Raw genomic sequence first — 13,060 nt, forward strand, 5'->3', positions numbered from 1 at the left:
TGGGGGAAGACCTGGAATCTGCCTTGTTCTCTCTTTCTGGTGCCCTCACAGTGCCTGGCACATAGTAGGTGTTCAACAAATACTTCTTGAAAGACAGAAAAGGGGATACCCTCCTCCCACATATTTAATATTTGAAATCCCCAAAGGAGTCATTATTCCTGTGAATGTTCCCACCCGTTTCCTGGGCCCTGCAAGTTGCCCTGTGCTCCCAGCTCCGGAAAGCCCCTTCCCTTCCTCACTCTGCAATCTCTAAGTGTCTGGAGGCCCACGTTGGCTGCTGCTTCCCTTTTGGCCATGGGTGCGGAGCCCACACCCAGACACGTCTGACCTCAGACTTGCTTACAAATCCCAGCTGGAATGAATAGTTGCTTCAGGGTCTGGGCAGGCTCCAGGTTGACAGACACATTTTCCCTGCCGCGCACTGCTGCCTTTCCTTCCTCTGGCGGTGCTGTGGATGCGTGCTTCCCCCGGAGCATGCAGGCTCAGGTAGGACAGCCCCAGAAGAGAGATCTTCCAGTTCATGTTTCCTCTAAGGACTCTTGCTATGCCCACAAATACACAGTTACCCGCTGGGCACTGTCCCCTTCCCCCAGGCCGTATGGAGGGGCTTCTGGGATCCTGGCAATGTTCTATCTCGTGACCTAGGTGATAGTTACAGAATATTTGCCTCATATTAATTCATTAAGCCGTACATTTACATTCTATGCACTTTTCTGAATGTGTATCATATTTCACAATAAAAAAGACAGAAAAAGGAAATCATCCCTCCTACCCCAATCCATGTTTAAGGAGCACCTATCTGCACCCAGCCCTCCTTGGGAAGGAGATTCTTATTCTCAAAGTTTCCTGGAGAAAGCAAAAATCTTAATAACTGGAACAACAAAGGACACTGACTCCACCTCCGAGTTGTGTCTGGAAAACAGGCCACGCTGTCGTCATTTTGAGCAGGAGTCCAGAGGTCAAGGAGATGGTTTAAGGTGGGGCTTAAACTAGGCGTGAGAATGTGGGATTTATTTAGTGAGTGGAGGGGAGCGGAGCAGTGCGTTTTAGCAGAGAGAACAGTATGAGCCAAAGGTGTCATGTGGGACTGAGCCTGATGTGTTTGGGGGCAACAAAGAGGCCCCTTAGTGAAGAGTTTATGGGAGGTAAGTCTGGCTTAGAGAGGCCGACCTGTGGCCCCTAGCCCCAAGCACAGGCAGGGGGGATGCCACCTGCTGTGCAAGCCTGCCTCGGGGAGTGGAGGGGTCCGAACCCTCACGCAAGAGCAGACGTGTGCATTTCCCATTTTCTGGTTTGTTTTGTAGGATTTGCTCAAGCCACAGGCGCATGTGGGCTTATAATTCCCATCCCAGACAGACTGGAAGTCACATCTGCCAGACACATTACACGGCAGGCACATTCCTGCAGACACTTGCTTAATCCCTGACCACCCTGCCCCACCCTGCAGCTGCCTTCAAGCCCAGCACTAATGAGCTGTTTAGAAGTGGAGGTGCAGGGAGGGGACATGAGAGCTCAGGACTGCGGATTCAGGGACAGGGATGTGTGACAGGCTGCAAGGTGACTCCACCTCATCCCCAGCCCGGAGCCCCAGGGTTGGGGAAATTCCCCCACCATCACCAAGGATATGGTGGCCACCTGAGATTTGGGCAAAGGTGCCATGAAGTATGGAGGGGGCGGTCCCTAAGCTCCAGGCAGGGCTACTAAGTTTAATGCAAGGAGGCAACACTAGGATATATTTCTGCTTAAGTGAGTGGAAATTGAATCATTCATAGGTTCTCTGACTGTGATGAGGAAAGAAGCCTAAATCATAGGAGAAGGGATAACAATAATAATATTAATAGTAGGAATGATAGTAATCATGACTACCAGACATGAAAATTAACTCTGGGCCTAGCATCGTGCTAAACATTGATTTCTCTCATTTAATCCTCACAATAATCCTAGGATGTGGGTGTATTATTATTTACATTAGACGGACGAGGAAACTGAGGCTTCAAGGGCTGCGCTGCTTTGCCAGAGTCGTACAGATGGTAAATGCAGAAGTAGGATCTGAATTCCAGCAGTCTGGCTCCATGGCCCGAGCTGCGGAGGCTGGCGATGCCCACCCAGGCCTGTGTGGGCATGGAGAGGCTGTCGTCCCTCATGGGCCTGAGCATGGCAGCCCCCGTGGTGAGTGTGGCTCCCTTAAAGACCATCTGGTAGATTTTGCTTGTGCTGGTTTCTGATTAAACAACCACTGGCTTTGGCCTCACGTGCGACTCACATACAGGGAAGGGAGGCCATGATCTGCCAACATGACAGCTGTATTTTTCATTTGAAAGTTAACAAATTGGCTGCCTGGGGCCACACACGTATCTGTTGAGATGAGCCCACCCCGGAGCTGAAGCCCACCGTGTGTCAACTTAATTGAGATTCTGAGTGTGCCAGGACAACCCTGGCCACGGCTCGGGTGCCAAGGAAATCCCTCTTGGCCTCCTCGTGGCAGACTTGGCCAGCCTTCCCCAGTGACAGCCTGGCTCTTTGGATTCACGCTGCCCAGTCAGCCTGCAAGGGTCGTCTGCACAAAGAAGGAAGCAACAGTGCCAGGTTCCAGGGTGCGTTCCAAGTTCCACATTCTGCATGCAGACTCCCGGCGCCGGAGCAGAGGCAGGCCCTTGGCAAGGGACTGGTAAGTGTTCTCTGGTATGTTTTTTTCTCCACACACATAACCTGGAGCTTCCTGGATCTTTCACTCTTTCTACTTTCGTTGACGATGGCTCCCAAAGCCAGTGACCAGCATGGTTACTCAGGAGCCGTCTTTTTTTTAATCATTAATTGACTTGTCTTATTTAGGAGCAGAGAATGTTTTGCTCTCTTTACAAAAATGCAGTTTTTAAAAGAGTACGTCCTTAAATAATGGGGAGTAGATAAGCTAAATAATTTTCTTTTTAACTTTCAATGACAGCTTGTAAGGTTGAACCCAAGGGCTTGGCCTTTTTCATGAGCACTAGGTCATTTTTCCACCAAGCTCATTGAGTGGTACCTCTTTCTGGGACATCCTTTTGTGTGTGTGTGTGTGTGTGTGTGTGTGTGTGTGTGCGCGTGCGTGCGCGCACGTATGTGTGTGTCCAAAAACACATAACATGAAAACTACCCTCTTAAATTTTTAAGTGTACAGTACAGTATTGTGAACTACGTGCATATTGTTGTACAACAGATCTCCGAAACTTTGTCATCTTGCATGAGTGAAACTGCAGACCCGTTGAACAGCAACTCCCCATTTCCCCTTCCCTCCAGGCCCTGGCGACCATCATCCTATTTTCTCCTTCTCAGTTTGACTACTTTAGATAACCCATATAAGTGGAATCATGCAGTATTTATCCTTCTGTGACTGGCTTATTTCACTCAGAATAAAGTCCTTGAGGTTCATCTATGATGCAACATGTGACAGGATTTTCTTCCTTTTTAAGGCTGAATAATATTCCATTTAGTGTATATACCACATTTTCTTTATTCATGATCCATCAATGAACATTAGGTTGTTTCTACCTCTTAGCTCTTGTGTATAATGCTGCAATAAATGCCGTGAAAATATCTCTTTGAAATTCTGTTTTCAATTCTTTTTGATAAATACCCAGAAGCAGAATTGCTGGATCATATGGTAACTCTGTTTTTAATTTTTTGAGGAACCTCCATATTGTGCTCCATAGTGGCTGCACTGTTTTACATTCCCCCCAACAGTGCACAGGGGTTCCAGTTTCTGCGCAACTTTGCCAGAACTTGTTTTCTTTTTCTTTCCTTTGTCTTTATAATGGCGGATGTGAGGTATGAGGTGATGTCTCATTGTGCTTTTGATTTGCATTTCCCTGATGATTACTGCATCTTTTCATGTATCTCTTGGCCATTTGTATAACTTCTTTGGGGAAATGTCCACTTAGGTCCTTTGCCCATTTCTTAATCAAGTACTTTGGGTATTTTGTTGTTGTTGTTGTTTTGCTATTGAGTTGTAGGAGTTCCTTATATATTTCAGATATGAACTCCTTATGAGATACATGGTTTGCAAATATTTTTTCCATTCCATAGGTTGCCCTTTCACTCTGTTGATTATTTGCTTTGCTGCAAAGAAGCCTTTTAATTTGATGTAATCCCATTTGTCTATTTTTGCTTTAGTTATCTGTTCTTTTGGTGTCATATCCAAGAAATCATTACAAAGACCAATGTTATGAAACTTTTTCTCTATGTTTCCTTCCAAGAGTTTTATAGTTTCAGGCCTTATGTTTAAGTCTTTAATCCATTTTAAGTTGATTGTTGTGTGTGTTGAAGATAAGGATAAAATTTCATTCCTTGGCATATGGATATCCAGTTTTAACATCACCATTCATTGAAGAGATTATCCTTTTCCCATTGTGTTGCCTTGGCACCCTTGTTGAAGATCATTTGGTTGTAAATATAGGGTTTATTTCTGGGCTCTCCATTCTGTGTCATTGGTCTATATGTCTGTCCTTATGCCAGTACCATACTATTTTGATTACTTTAGCTTTGGAAGTGTGAAATCTCTAGCTTTGTTATTCTTTCTCAAGATTGTTTTGGCTATTTGGAGTCCTTTGTGATGCTACATGAATATAAGGATTTCTTTTTTTCCTATTTCTGCAAAAATTACTGCTGGGATTACACTGAATCTGTAGATCCTTTTGGTTAGTATGGACATTTTAAAAATATTAGGTCTTCCAATCTGTGAAGATGGGATGTTCATTTAATTGTGTCTTTAATTTATCTCAGCAATGTTTTATAGTTTTCAGTGAACAAGTCTTTCATCTCCTGGTTAAGTTTATTTCTAAGTATTTTTTTGATACTATTGTCAATGAGATTACTTTCTTAATTTCCTTTTCAGATTGTTCATTGTAAGTGTATAGAAACAATTGATTTTTGTATGTTGTTTTGTACCCTGCAAATCTGCTGAATTTATTTGTTCTAACAGTTTTTTTGTGTGTAGAATCTTTTGGATTCTCTGCATATAGGATCATGTCATCTGCAAGTAGAGATCATTTTACTTCTTCCTTTCCAATTTGGATGCCTTTCATTTATTAATTTTTTTCTTGCTTAATTGCTCTACCTAGGACATCCAATACTGTTTTGAATAGAAGTGTCCGGAATGGGCCTCCTTATCCTGCTCCTGATCTTAGAGGAAAGGCTTTCAGTTTTTCATCATTGAGTATGATATTAGCTATGGACTGTTCATAAATGGTCTTTATTATAGTGAGACAGTTTCCTTCTATTCTTAGTTTTTATCATGAAAAGGTGTTGAATTTTGTCAAATTCTTTTGACATCTATTGAGATAATTGTGATTTTTATCCTTCATTCTATTAATGTGGCATATCAGATTGATTTTCATATGTCAAACTATCCTTGCATCCCAGAGATAAATCTCACTTGGTCATGGGATCCTTTTAACAGACTATTGAATTCAGTTTGTTAGTATTTTGTAGAGGATTTTTTTTTTTATCTGTAGTCATCAGGGATGTCAGCTTATAGCTTAAAAAAATTTTTTTCTTGTAGTGTCTTTGGCTTTAGTGCCAAAGTCATGCTGGTCTCATAAAATGAGTTTGGAAGTGTTTCCTCTTCTTCAATTTTTTTAGAAGAGCTTGAAAAGGATTGGCATTTTTCTTTAAATATTTAGTAGAATTCACCAGTGTTGCCATCTGGTCCTGGGCTTTTCTTCATTGGGAGGTTTTTGATTCAATCTCCTTATTAGTGATAGGCCTGGTCACATTTTCTGTTTCTTCATGAGTCATTCTTGGTAGGTTGTATGCTTTTAGAAATTTATCCATTTCTTCTAGGTTATTCAATTTGTTAACAAATAAATGTTCATAGTAGTCTCTTATAATCCTTTTTTATGGCATCAGTTGTAATGTCTGCTCTTTCTTTTCAGGTTTTATTTGAGTCTTCTTTTTTTCTTAGTCTACTAAAGGTATGACAACATTGTTTCTTTGAAAAAAATCCAACTCTTAGTTTTACTGATTTTTTTCTATTTTTATACTCTCCATTTCATTTATTTCTGCTCTGATCTTTATTATTTTCTTCCTTGTGCTTAGTTATTTCTTCTATTTCTACTTTTTGAGGTGTAAAGTTAGGTAATTTATTTGAGATCTTTCTTCTTTTTTAATGTAGGTGTTTACTGCTATAAAGTTCCCTCTTAGAGCTGCTTTTGCTGCATCCCATAAGTTCTAGTATGTTGTATTTTCATTTTCATTTGTCTCAAGACATTTCCTAATTTCCCTTTTGATTTATCCTTTAACTCTCGGTTATTTAAGAGTGTATGGTTTAATTTCCACATATTTGTGATTTTTCTAGTTTTCTTTCTGCTACTGATTTCTTGTTTTATTCCATTATAGTTGGAAAAGATACTTCATATGATTTCAATCTTCTTAAATTTGTTAACACTTGTTTTGTGACCTAACATGTGATATATCCTAGAGGATGTTCCATGTGCACTTGAGAAGAATATGCTGTGTGGAATGTTCTGCATATGTCCGTTAGGTCCATTTGGTCTATAGTATTGTTCAACTTCTCTGTTTCCTTACTGATCTTCTGTCTGAATGTTCTATCCATTTTTGAAAGTAGGGTATTGAAATCTCCTATTATTATTATATTGCTATTTCTTCCTCCAAGTCTGTCAATGTTTGTTTCATATATTTGAGTACTCTGATGTTGGGTACATATATATTTATAACTGTTCTATCATCCAGGCAAATTGACCCTTTATCATTATATAATGTCTTTGTCTCTTGTGACAGTTCTTGACTTTAAGTTTATTTTGTCTGATATAAGTATGGCCATCCCTGCTGTCTCTTGGTTACTATTTGTATGAAATATCTTTTTCCATTCCTTTACTTTCAGCTTACACATGTCCTTAACTCTAAAGGAGTCTCTTCTAGACAGGATATAGTGAGATCTTATTTTTTTATCCATTCAGCTACTTCATGTTTTTTGATTGGAGCATTTAATCTATTTACATGTAAAGTAATTACTGATAGGGAAGGACTGACTTGCCATTTTATTAATTGTTTCCTGTCTCATAGCTTTTTGTCTCCCTTTTCCTTTCTTACTATCTTTGTGTTTTCACTGATTTTTTTGTAGCAACATGCTTCGATTTCTTTCTCATTTTCTTTTGTGTATCTTCTATAGGTATTTTCTTTGTGGCAACCATGGGCTTACATAAAATATCTTCTAATTATAGCAATTAATTTTAACCTGATAACAACTTAACTTCAATCAGGTACAAAAACTCTTTCCCCCCACCACATTGTTATTCATGAAACAATTTACATCTTTTCAAATTATGTATCTACTAACATATTTTTATAGTTATTATTACTTTTTATAATTTTGTCTTCTAACTTCTGTACCAGAATTACAAGTGATTTATATGCCACTGTTACAGTAATATAGTATTCCGTATTTGCCAATATATGTATCTTTAGTAGTGAGCTTTATACTTTCATATGCTTTCAGGTTCATGTCCTTTCGTCTCAAATTGAGAGATTTCCTTTAGCATTTCTCGTAAGGCAGATCTAGTAGTGATGAATTTCCTCCACTTTTGTTTATCTAGGAAAGTCTTTGTTTTTCTTTCTTTTTTTTTTTGAGACAGAGTCTCACTCTGTTGCCCTGGCTAGAGTGAGTGCCGTGGTATTAGCCTAGCTCACAGCAACCTCAAACTCCTGGGCTCAAGTGATCCTACTGCCTCAGCCTCCCGAGTAGGTGGGATTACAGGCATGTGCCACCATGCCTGGGCTAATTTTTTCTATATATTTTTAGTTGTCCGATTAATTTCTTTCTAATTTCTTTCTTAGTAGAGACAGATCTTGCTCTTGCTCAGGCTGGTCTCGAACTCCTGAGCTCAAGCAATCCTCCCGCCTTGGCCTCCCAGAGTGCTAGGATTACAGGCGTGAGTCACTGTGCCCGGCCTGTTTTTCTTTCATTTTTGAAGGACAGTTTTTCTAAATATAGTATTCTTGGTTATCAGTTTTTTTTTTTTTCTTTCAGCCATTTGAGCATATTATCCCTCTCCTTCCTGGAATGCAAGGTAACTGCTAAGTATTACAGAAGTAGTGTTACAGTAGCTCTCTTAAACATGACAAGACTCTTTTCTCTTGCTGCTTTCAAAATTCTTTGTCTTTGACTTTTGACAATTCAGTTATAATATGTCTCAATATGTAGTTGTTTGGGTTTGTCTTAGTTGGAGTCCATTAGACTTCCTGAATCTGATGATCCATTTCCTTCCCTGGATTTGGGAAGTTTTTTGCCATCACATATTTAAAAGCTTCTTGTCCTTTTCTCTCAATCTTCTCCTTTTGAGACTCCAATAATGTATATATTGGTCCTCTTGATGGTGTCCCATAGGTCCCTTAGGTATTCTTCACTCTTTGTTTCCTTCTACTCCTTTGACTGGATAATTTCAAATGACCAGTCTTCAAGTTCACTGATTCTGTCTTCTGCTTGATCAAGTCTGCTGTTGAACTCTTCTAGTGAAGTTTTTCAGTTCGGTAATTGCATTCTTCAGCTCTGTAATTTCTGTTTGGTTCATTTTTGTATTTCTATCACTTTGTTGATATTTTCATTTTGTTCATACATCATTTTCCTGAGTTTGTTGAGCATCTTGGGGAACCTTTTAAAGATATGGATTCCCAGACCCTATTGGTAGAGATTCTGATTCAATAGGTGTGGGGTGGGTCCTGGAAAGCTATATTTCTTAAAGATCCCCCAGGTGATTCAGATACACACCCAGCTTTGCAAACCACCCCCAGTGAAAAGACTACCCTCAACTCCTCCTACCTCCCAGCTCTTTTCAAGGTACCGTTATCTGCCTCGTACTGCTCTACCTCTTTGTATCATTGGAGGGCTCTTGAAACCCTTCCACCCCCAGGCACCTTCTGGATTGAATCTTGTCTGACCATCAGTTTCTTAAAACTTTCCCCAGGCCTCTCCACCCAAAATGTGGATACACTTTCCATTTACATATTAATTTGTATTTCTATTCTGTTGGTTTATTATCTGAATCTTAGGCCATCAGAGAGCTTCTGGATAGGTCTGGAGAGCTTTTGGGTAAGGTCTTCCCTAAGTGTCTGATTACTATTTGTTGACAAAAAGACAGTGAGTGTAGCAGGGATGGAACTCTGGAGACCCAGGTTCAAGCCTCTGTTTTTCTAGACTATGACCTTGGACAGATTGTTCTCCCTCTCTGGGCCTCCATTTCTTCGTCTGTGAAATGAGAGCTGTATATATGGTCTCCATGACCCCTCTCTTTAGGCTCTGACTTTCTCTCTCCCTGTCTTGTGCACTCTACAGCTGAGGGAGTGGAACTCTGAAGACACTCCTGAAACTCCGCCCTAAATCAAAGGAACCAGAGAGTCTACCAGCACTTCCTTCACCTCCCTTTCTGAGAGCAGCCATGGCCCTGAGTGACGTTGATGTGCAGAAGCAGATTAAGCACATGATGGCTTTCATTGAGCAGGAAGCCAATGAAAAAGCAGAGGAAATAGACGCCAAGGCTGAGGAAGAATTTAACATTGAAAAAGGACGCCTTGTGCAAACCCAACGACTGAAGATCATGGAGTACTATGAGAAGAAGGAGAAACAGATAGAGCAGCAGAAGAAAATCCAGATGTCCACCATGAGGAATCAGGCAAGGCTGCAAGTCCTGAGAGCTCGAGATGACCTCATCTCAGAATTGCTCCACGATGCAAAGCTGAGACTTAGCAAGATTGTGGAGGACCCAGACATCTACCAGGAGCTGCTGGATAAACTCGTGCTCCAGGCTCTGCTCCGACTGCTGGAGCCTGTGATGATCGTGCGCTGTAGGCCACAGGACCTCCTCCTGATAGAGGCTGCAGTGGAAAAAGCCATCCCCGAATACATGATGGTTTCTCAAAAAGATGTGGAGGTCCAGATTGATCAAGAAGCATACCTGGCTGTGGACGCAGCTGGAGGCGTGGAGGTCTACAGCGGCAATCAGAGAATCAAGGTTTCCAATACCTTGGAAAGTCGACTGGATCTCTCAGCCCAGGAAAAGATGCCAGAAATACGAATGGCCTTGTTTGGAGCTAATGCCAACAGAAAGTTTTTTATATAAGCCTCCAGGAAGTGAAGCTCGTGTTGAAGTGATAAGCCACAGAAGTCGAAGTTATTTGGGCAAAGGAAACTATTAATGTTTCTTCCTCGTTGCTGCTCTGATATTGTTCTATCTTTCATGAAATACTCTTTGAATAGCTGAAGGCATTATAAAGTGTTGACTTTGGCATAAAGCCCAAATTAGTGCTCAGAAATCGAATTCCAGTTCATCCATACATACCACAGCTTCCGTTCTGTTCTGTAGTCTGGGATGAGGAAGGTCAAGGCATCTGTTCTTTAGTTTGGCCTCAGGTGAGGTGTGAGTGGTGTTCCTGGCCTGTGGGTCTGGAAGCTCTATGTTTCTCTAATGTGAAGTGAGGTGTGGTTTCCTTCTTTTGTTTCAGCTTCAGTACCTAAACTTATGTTATTGAATGAGGTTTAGAGGTCTTCTTCATGTGTACAGGGCCAGTTTCATGGGCAAATGACCAGCATAGTCACACAAGGCTCCATGTTCAGAAGGGCCCAGCACTTGGGGTTTGATGCTCTGTAGCTGCTGCCCTGAAATTCCTAATTTTATCTTTGGATGTGTGTTTTGTAAGTGAAGCCAGATGGAACATCGGCGCCTGTGCCACAGGTTTGCAGCCATGGTTCATGCATGGTGTTGGCTCCCAATGCCTACCCACCTCCCTGGGGTGGGTTCATGGGCACCCACTTTCCAGCTCCCTGGCACCCTGGACACCGCCTTCCCCTGCCTCACGCAGTGAACATTGTTGCCCTCTGCCTCTGGCCAGGGCCTGGTGTGCATGCAGGAAAGGTCACAGTGGGATGTGCTCGCTCTGTGGAGTTTCAGAGCCAGGCATGATGGTGGCCCTCTGTTCCTGGCTGGCAGCTGCATCACACATTCAGTAATGGCAAATGAGGGAGGGTAAGTCTCTTGTCCACCAGATACTGAGCACATCTTGGTGTAGAGGTTTAAAAACCCCGAGAGTCACCTGTCTGCTGTGGGACAGCCAGCTCACTGGAAGGGGAGATGCCCGGTTCAACTTCCTGATCCTGCCCCAGGCACAGTGTACAGGTCTGGTGGCTGGTGGGAAGGGGAACCCAACCATTGTCAAACTGGCAGGATCCTTGGGAGCTCTACACTTGGCTGCAAGTGAGTTCTATCCTTGTGCCTGGTGCAGCACTCCCTTGGACAGTTCAATGCCAAGGGGAACTTCAGCTCACGTCTTCTGCTCAGCTTGAGGTACCTTCTGGGAGGAGCCAAGAAACACAGATGGTGTAATTCTGGTGATTCTGCATATAGGCATTGCACAATAGAAAAACGAATGGCAGAATGCATGCTAATAATTCAAAATTTTAATTTTTCTTTACTTAGGAAGGCATTAAATAGAAAATAAACACTATGAAAAGTCAAGAGAGAGTCTGCAGAGGAAAGGAAAAAGCTTTATATTTTAGTGCCTTTAACGGTACTTCTTTTTGAACAAAGGATCTCACATTTTCATTTTGCTCTGGGCTCTGCAAATTATTAATATAAAGCTGGTTGTGCGTATGTTTGTGCAATTTAAAGTCTAATCTATGCCTGAGTATACTTTATTTATTAAAATAAAAGTTTTTTGAAGAAAAGAAACCCCAAGCAACTGTGCCGAGGGCAAAGCCACACACAGTCCTGTGTGGCTAGGATGGTGTAAGGAACAGAAACCCCACGAAACTCACAGAGTAAGGGACAGGCTACTGATAAACAGGGATGTGTCACAGGACCTAGGGGCAGGAGTCCATCATGGTCTCAGGAGAGGGCTGGGATTGGGACTCAGAAAGCCATCTGAAATCCTCTGGATGGTCACTTCCCTTTCTTTAAGGAGTGACCTTCTCCACTGTCCAGTTGAAAGGGGGCAGTACTCATGCCACACAATTCCAAAGTATACATGATATATAGTTCCAGAAACAAACATCCTTCTCTGGAGTCAATTCCACTTTCCTAGAGGGAGTCCATTTGGCCCAGCTTCGGTCAGATGTCCACCTATGGTCCAGTTGGTGACTGGGGCAATTCCCAGAGAAAGAAGGGGCTTTGTCAGCTGGACAGACTCCCCTAAGGGTACCTTCTATGCCAGCCATTTTGAGTTTCAAATTCAGTCATTCAGTGAACATTTTCTAAATGCCAGTGATGAACCAGACCCTGTGCTGTGCGTTGGGCTGCAAAGAAGATGACAATCTGGTCCTGTCCTTTAACTAAGGTGGCAATGAGACAGTGTGGCAAGTGCCGGCCTAGTGCTGGTGCGAGATCCTGTGGGAAATGGGAAGACAGTGACTGGAAGGGAGGGTCACAGGAGGCTTCCTGGGTGCTGGCAATCAGCTGGGGGAAGCACCCCAGGAGAAGGAGGAAGCATGTGCAAAGGCCCTGTGGTGAGCAAATGCAGGGTGTGCTAGAGGAACTGTGTGAGGTTCAGTGGGATAGGGTGTGAGGGGTGAGGGGGAAGGAACTATGGATGATCTGGGAAAGATGACTGGGGTGCTCCATGCCCTGCTCTGGAGTTTTGGCTTAATTCTGGCGGGTGGGTGATGAGGAGGTCAGTGAAGGACCTTACATAAGAGTGCATGAGGCAATGGGAGCTGCACTTTTAAAGAGATTATTCTAGTGTTGATATGTGTGGGGGACACATCAGCAGAGGGGAGACTGAACTCAGGACACCTGTTGGGGTCGGGGGGTGCACTTGTCAGCCTCAGTGAAAGATGATGATCAGGTGAAATTCGTGACACACAGGCCTGGGGAGACTGGAGTCAGTGACTTACGTTCCCTCAACCCCCTCCTCCCTACCCTCCTCCCTAAAACATTTCTTCACTTGTCCAGGGCTTGAGGCTTTATTACAGTTTCACACGATCTTACATTTTTTTCTTCTAAGGGTCCCTCTATCTTCACAGCCTTCCCCCTTCTCTCCTAACCATCATTCCAGGCCCAGGCAAGCACCCGCTTCCTGA

The 13,060-nt window shown here is 42.6% G+C and overlaps 1 protein-coding gene across 1 annotated transcript; it reads left to right on the top strand.

The window, feature by feature from the left end:
* Positions 1 to 2,096: 2,096 nt before the first annotated feature.
* ATP6V1E2 (ATPase, H+ transporting, lysosomal 31kDa, V1 subunit E2) lies at positions 2,097 to 10,302 on the top strand. Its single transcript, XM_012653819.1, has 2 exons — positions 2,097 to 2,668; positions 9,326 to 10,302. Exon 2 carries the CDS (start codon positions 9,429 to 9,431, stop codon positions 10,107 to 10,109), a length of 681 nt encoding a protein of 226 aa, XP_012509273.1. The 5' UTR covers positions 2,097 to 2,668; positions 9,326 to 9,428; the 3' UTR covers positions 10,110 to 10,302.
* Positions 10,303 to 13,060: the final 2,758 nt, after the last annotated feature.

Source organism: Propithecus coquereli, unplaced genomic scaffold (assembly GCF_000956105.1).
Source record: "Propithecus coquereli isolate 6110/MARCELLA unplaced genomic scaffold, Pcoq_1.0 Scaffold43, whole genome shotgun sequence".
Taxonomy (NCBI): Eukaryota; Metazoa; Chordata; class Mammalia; order Primates; family Indriidae; genus Propithecus; species Propithecus coquereli.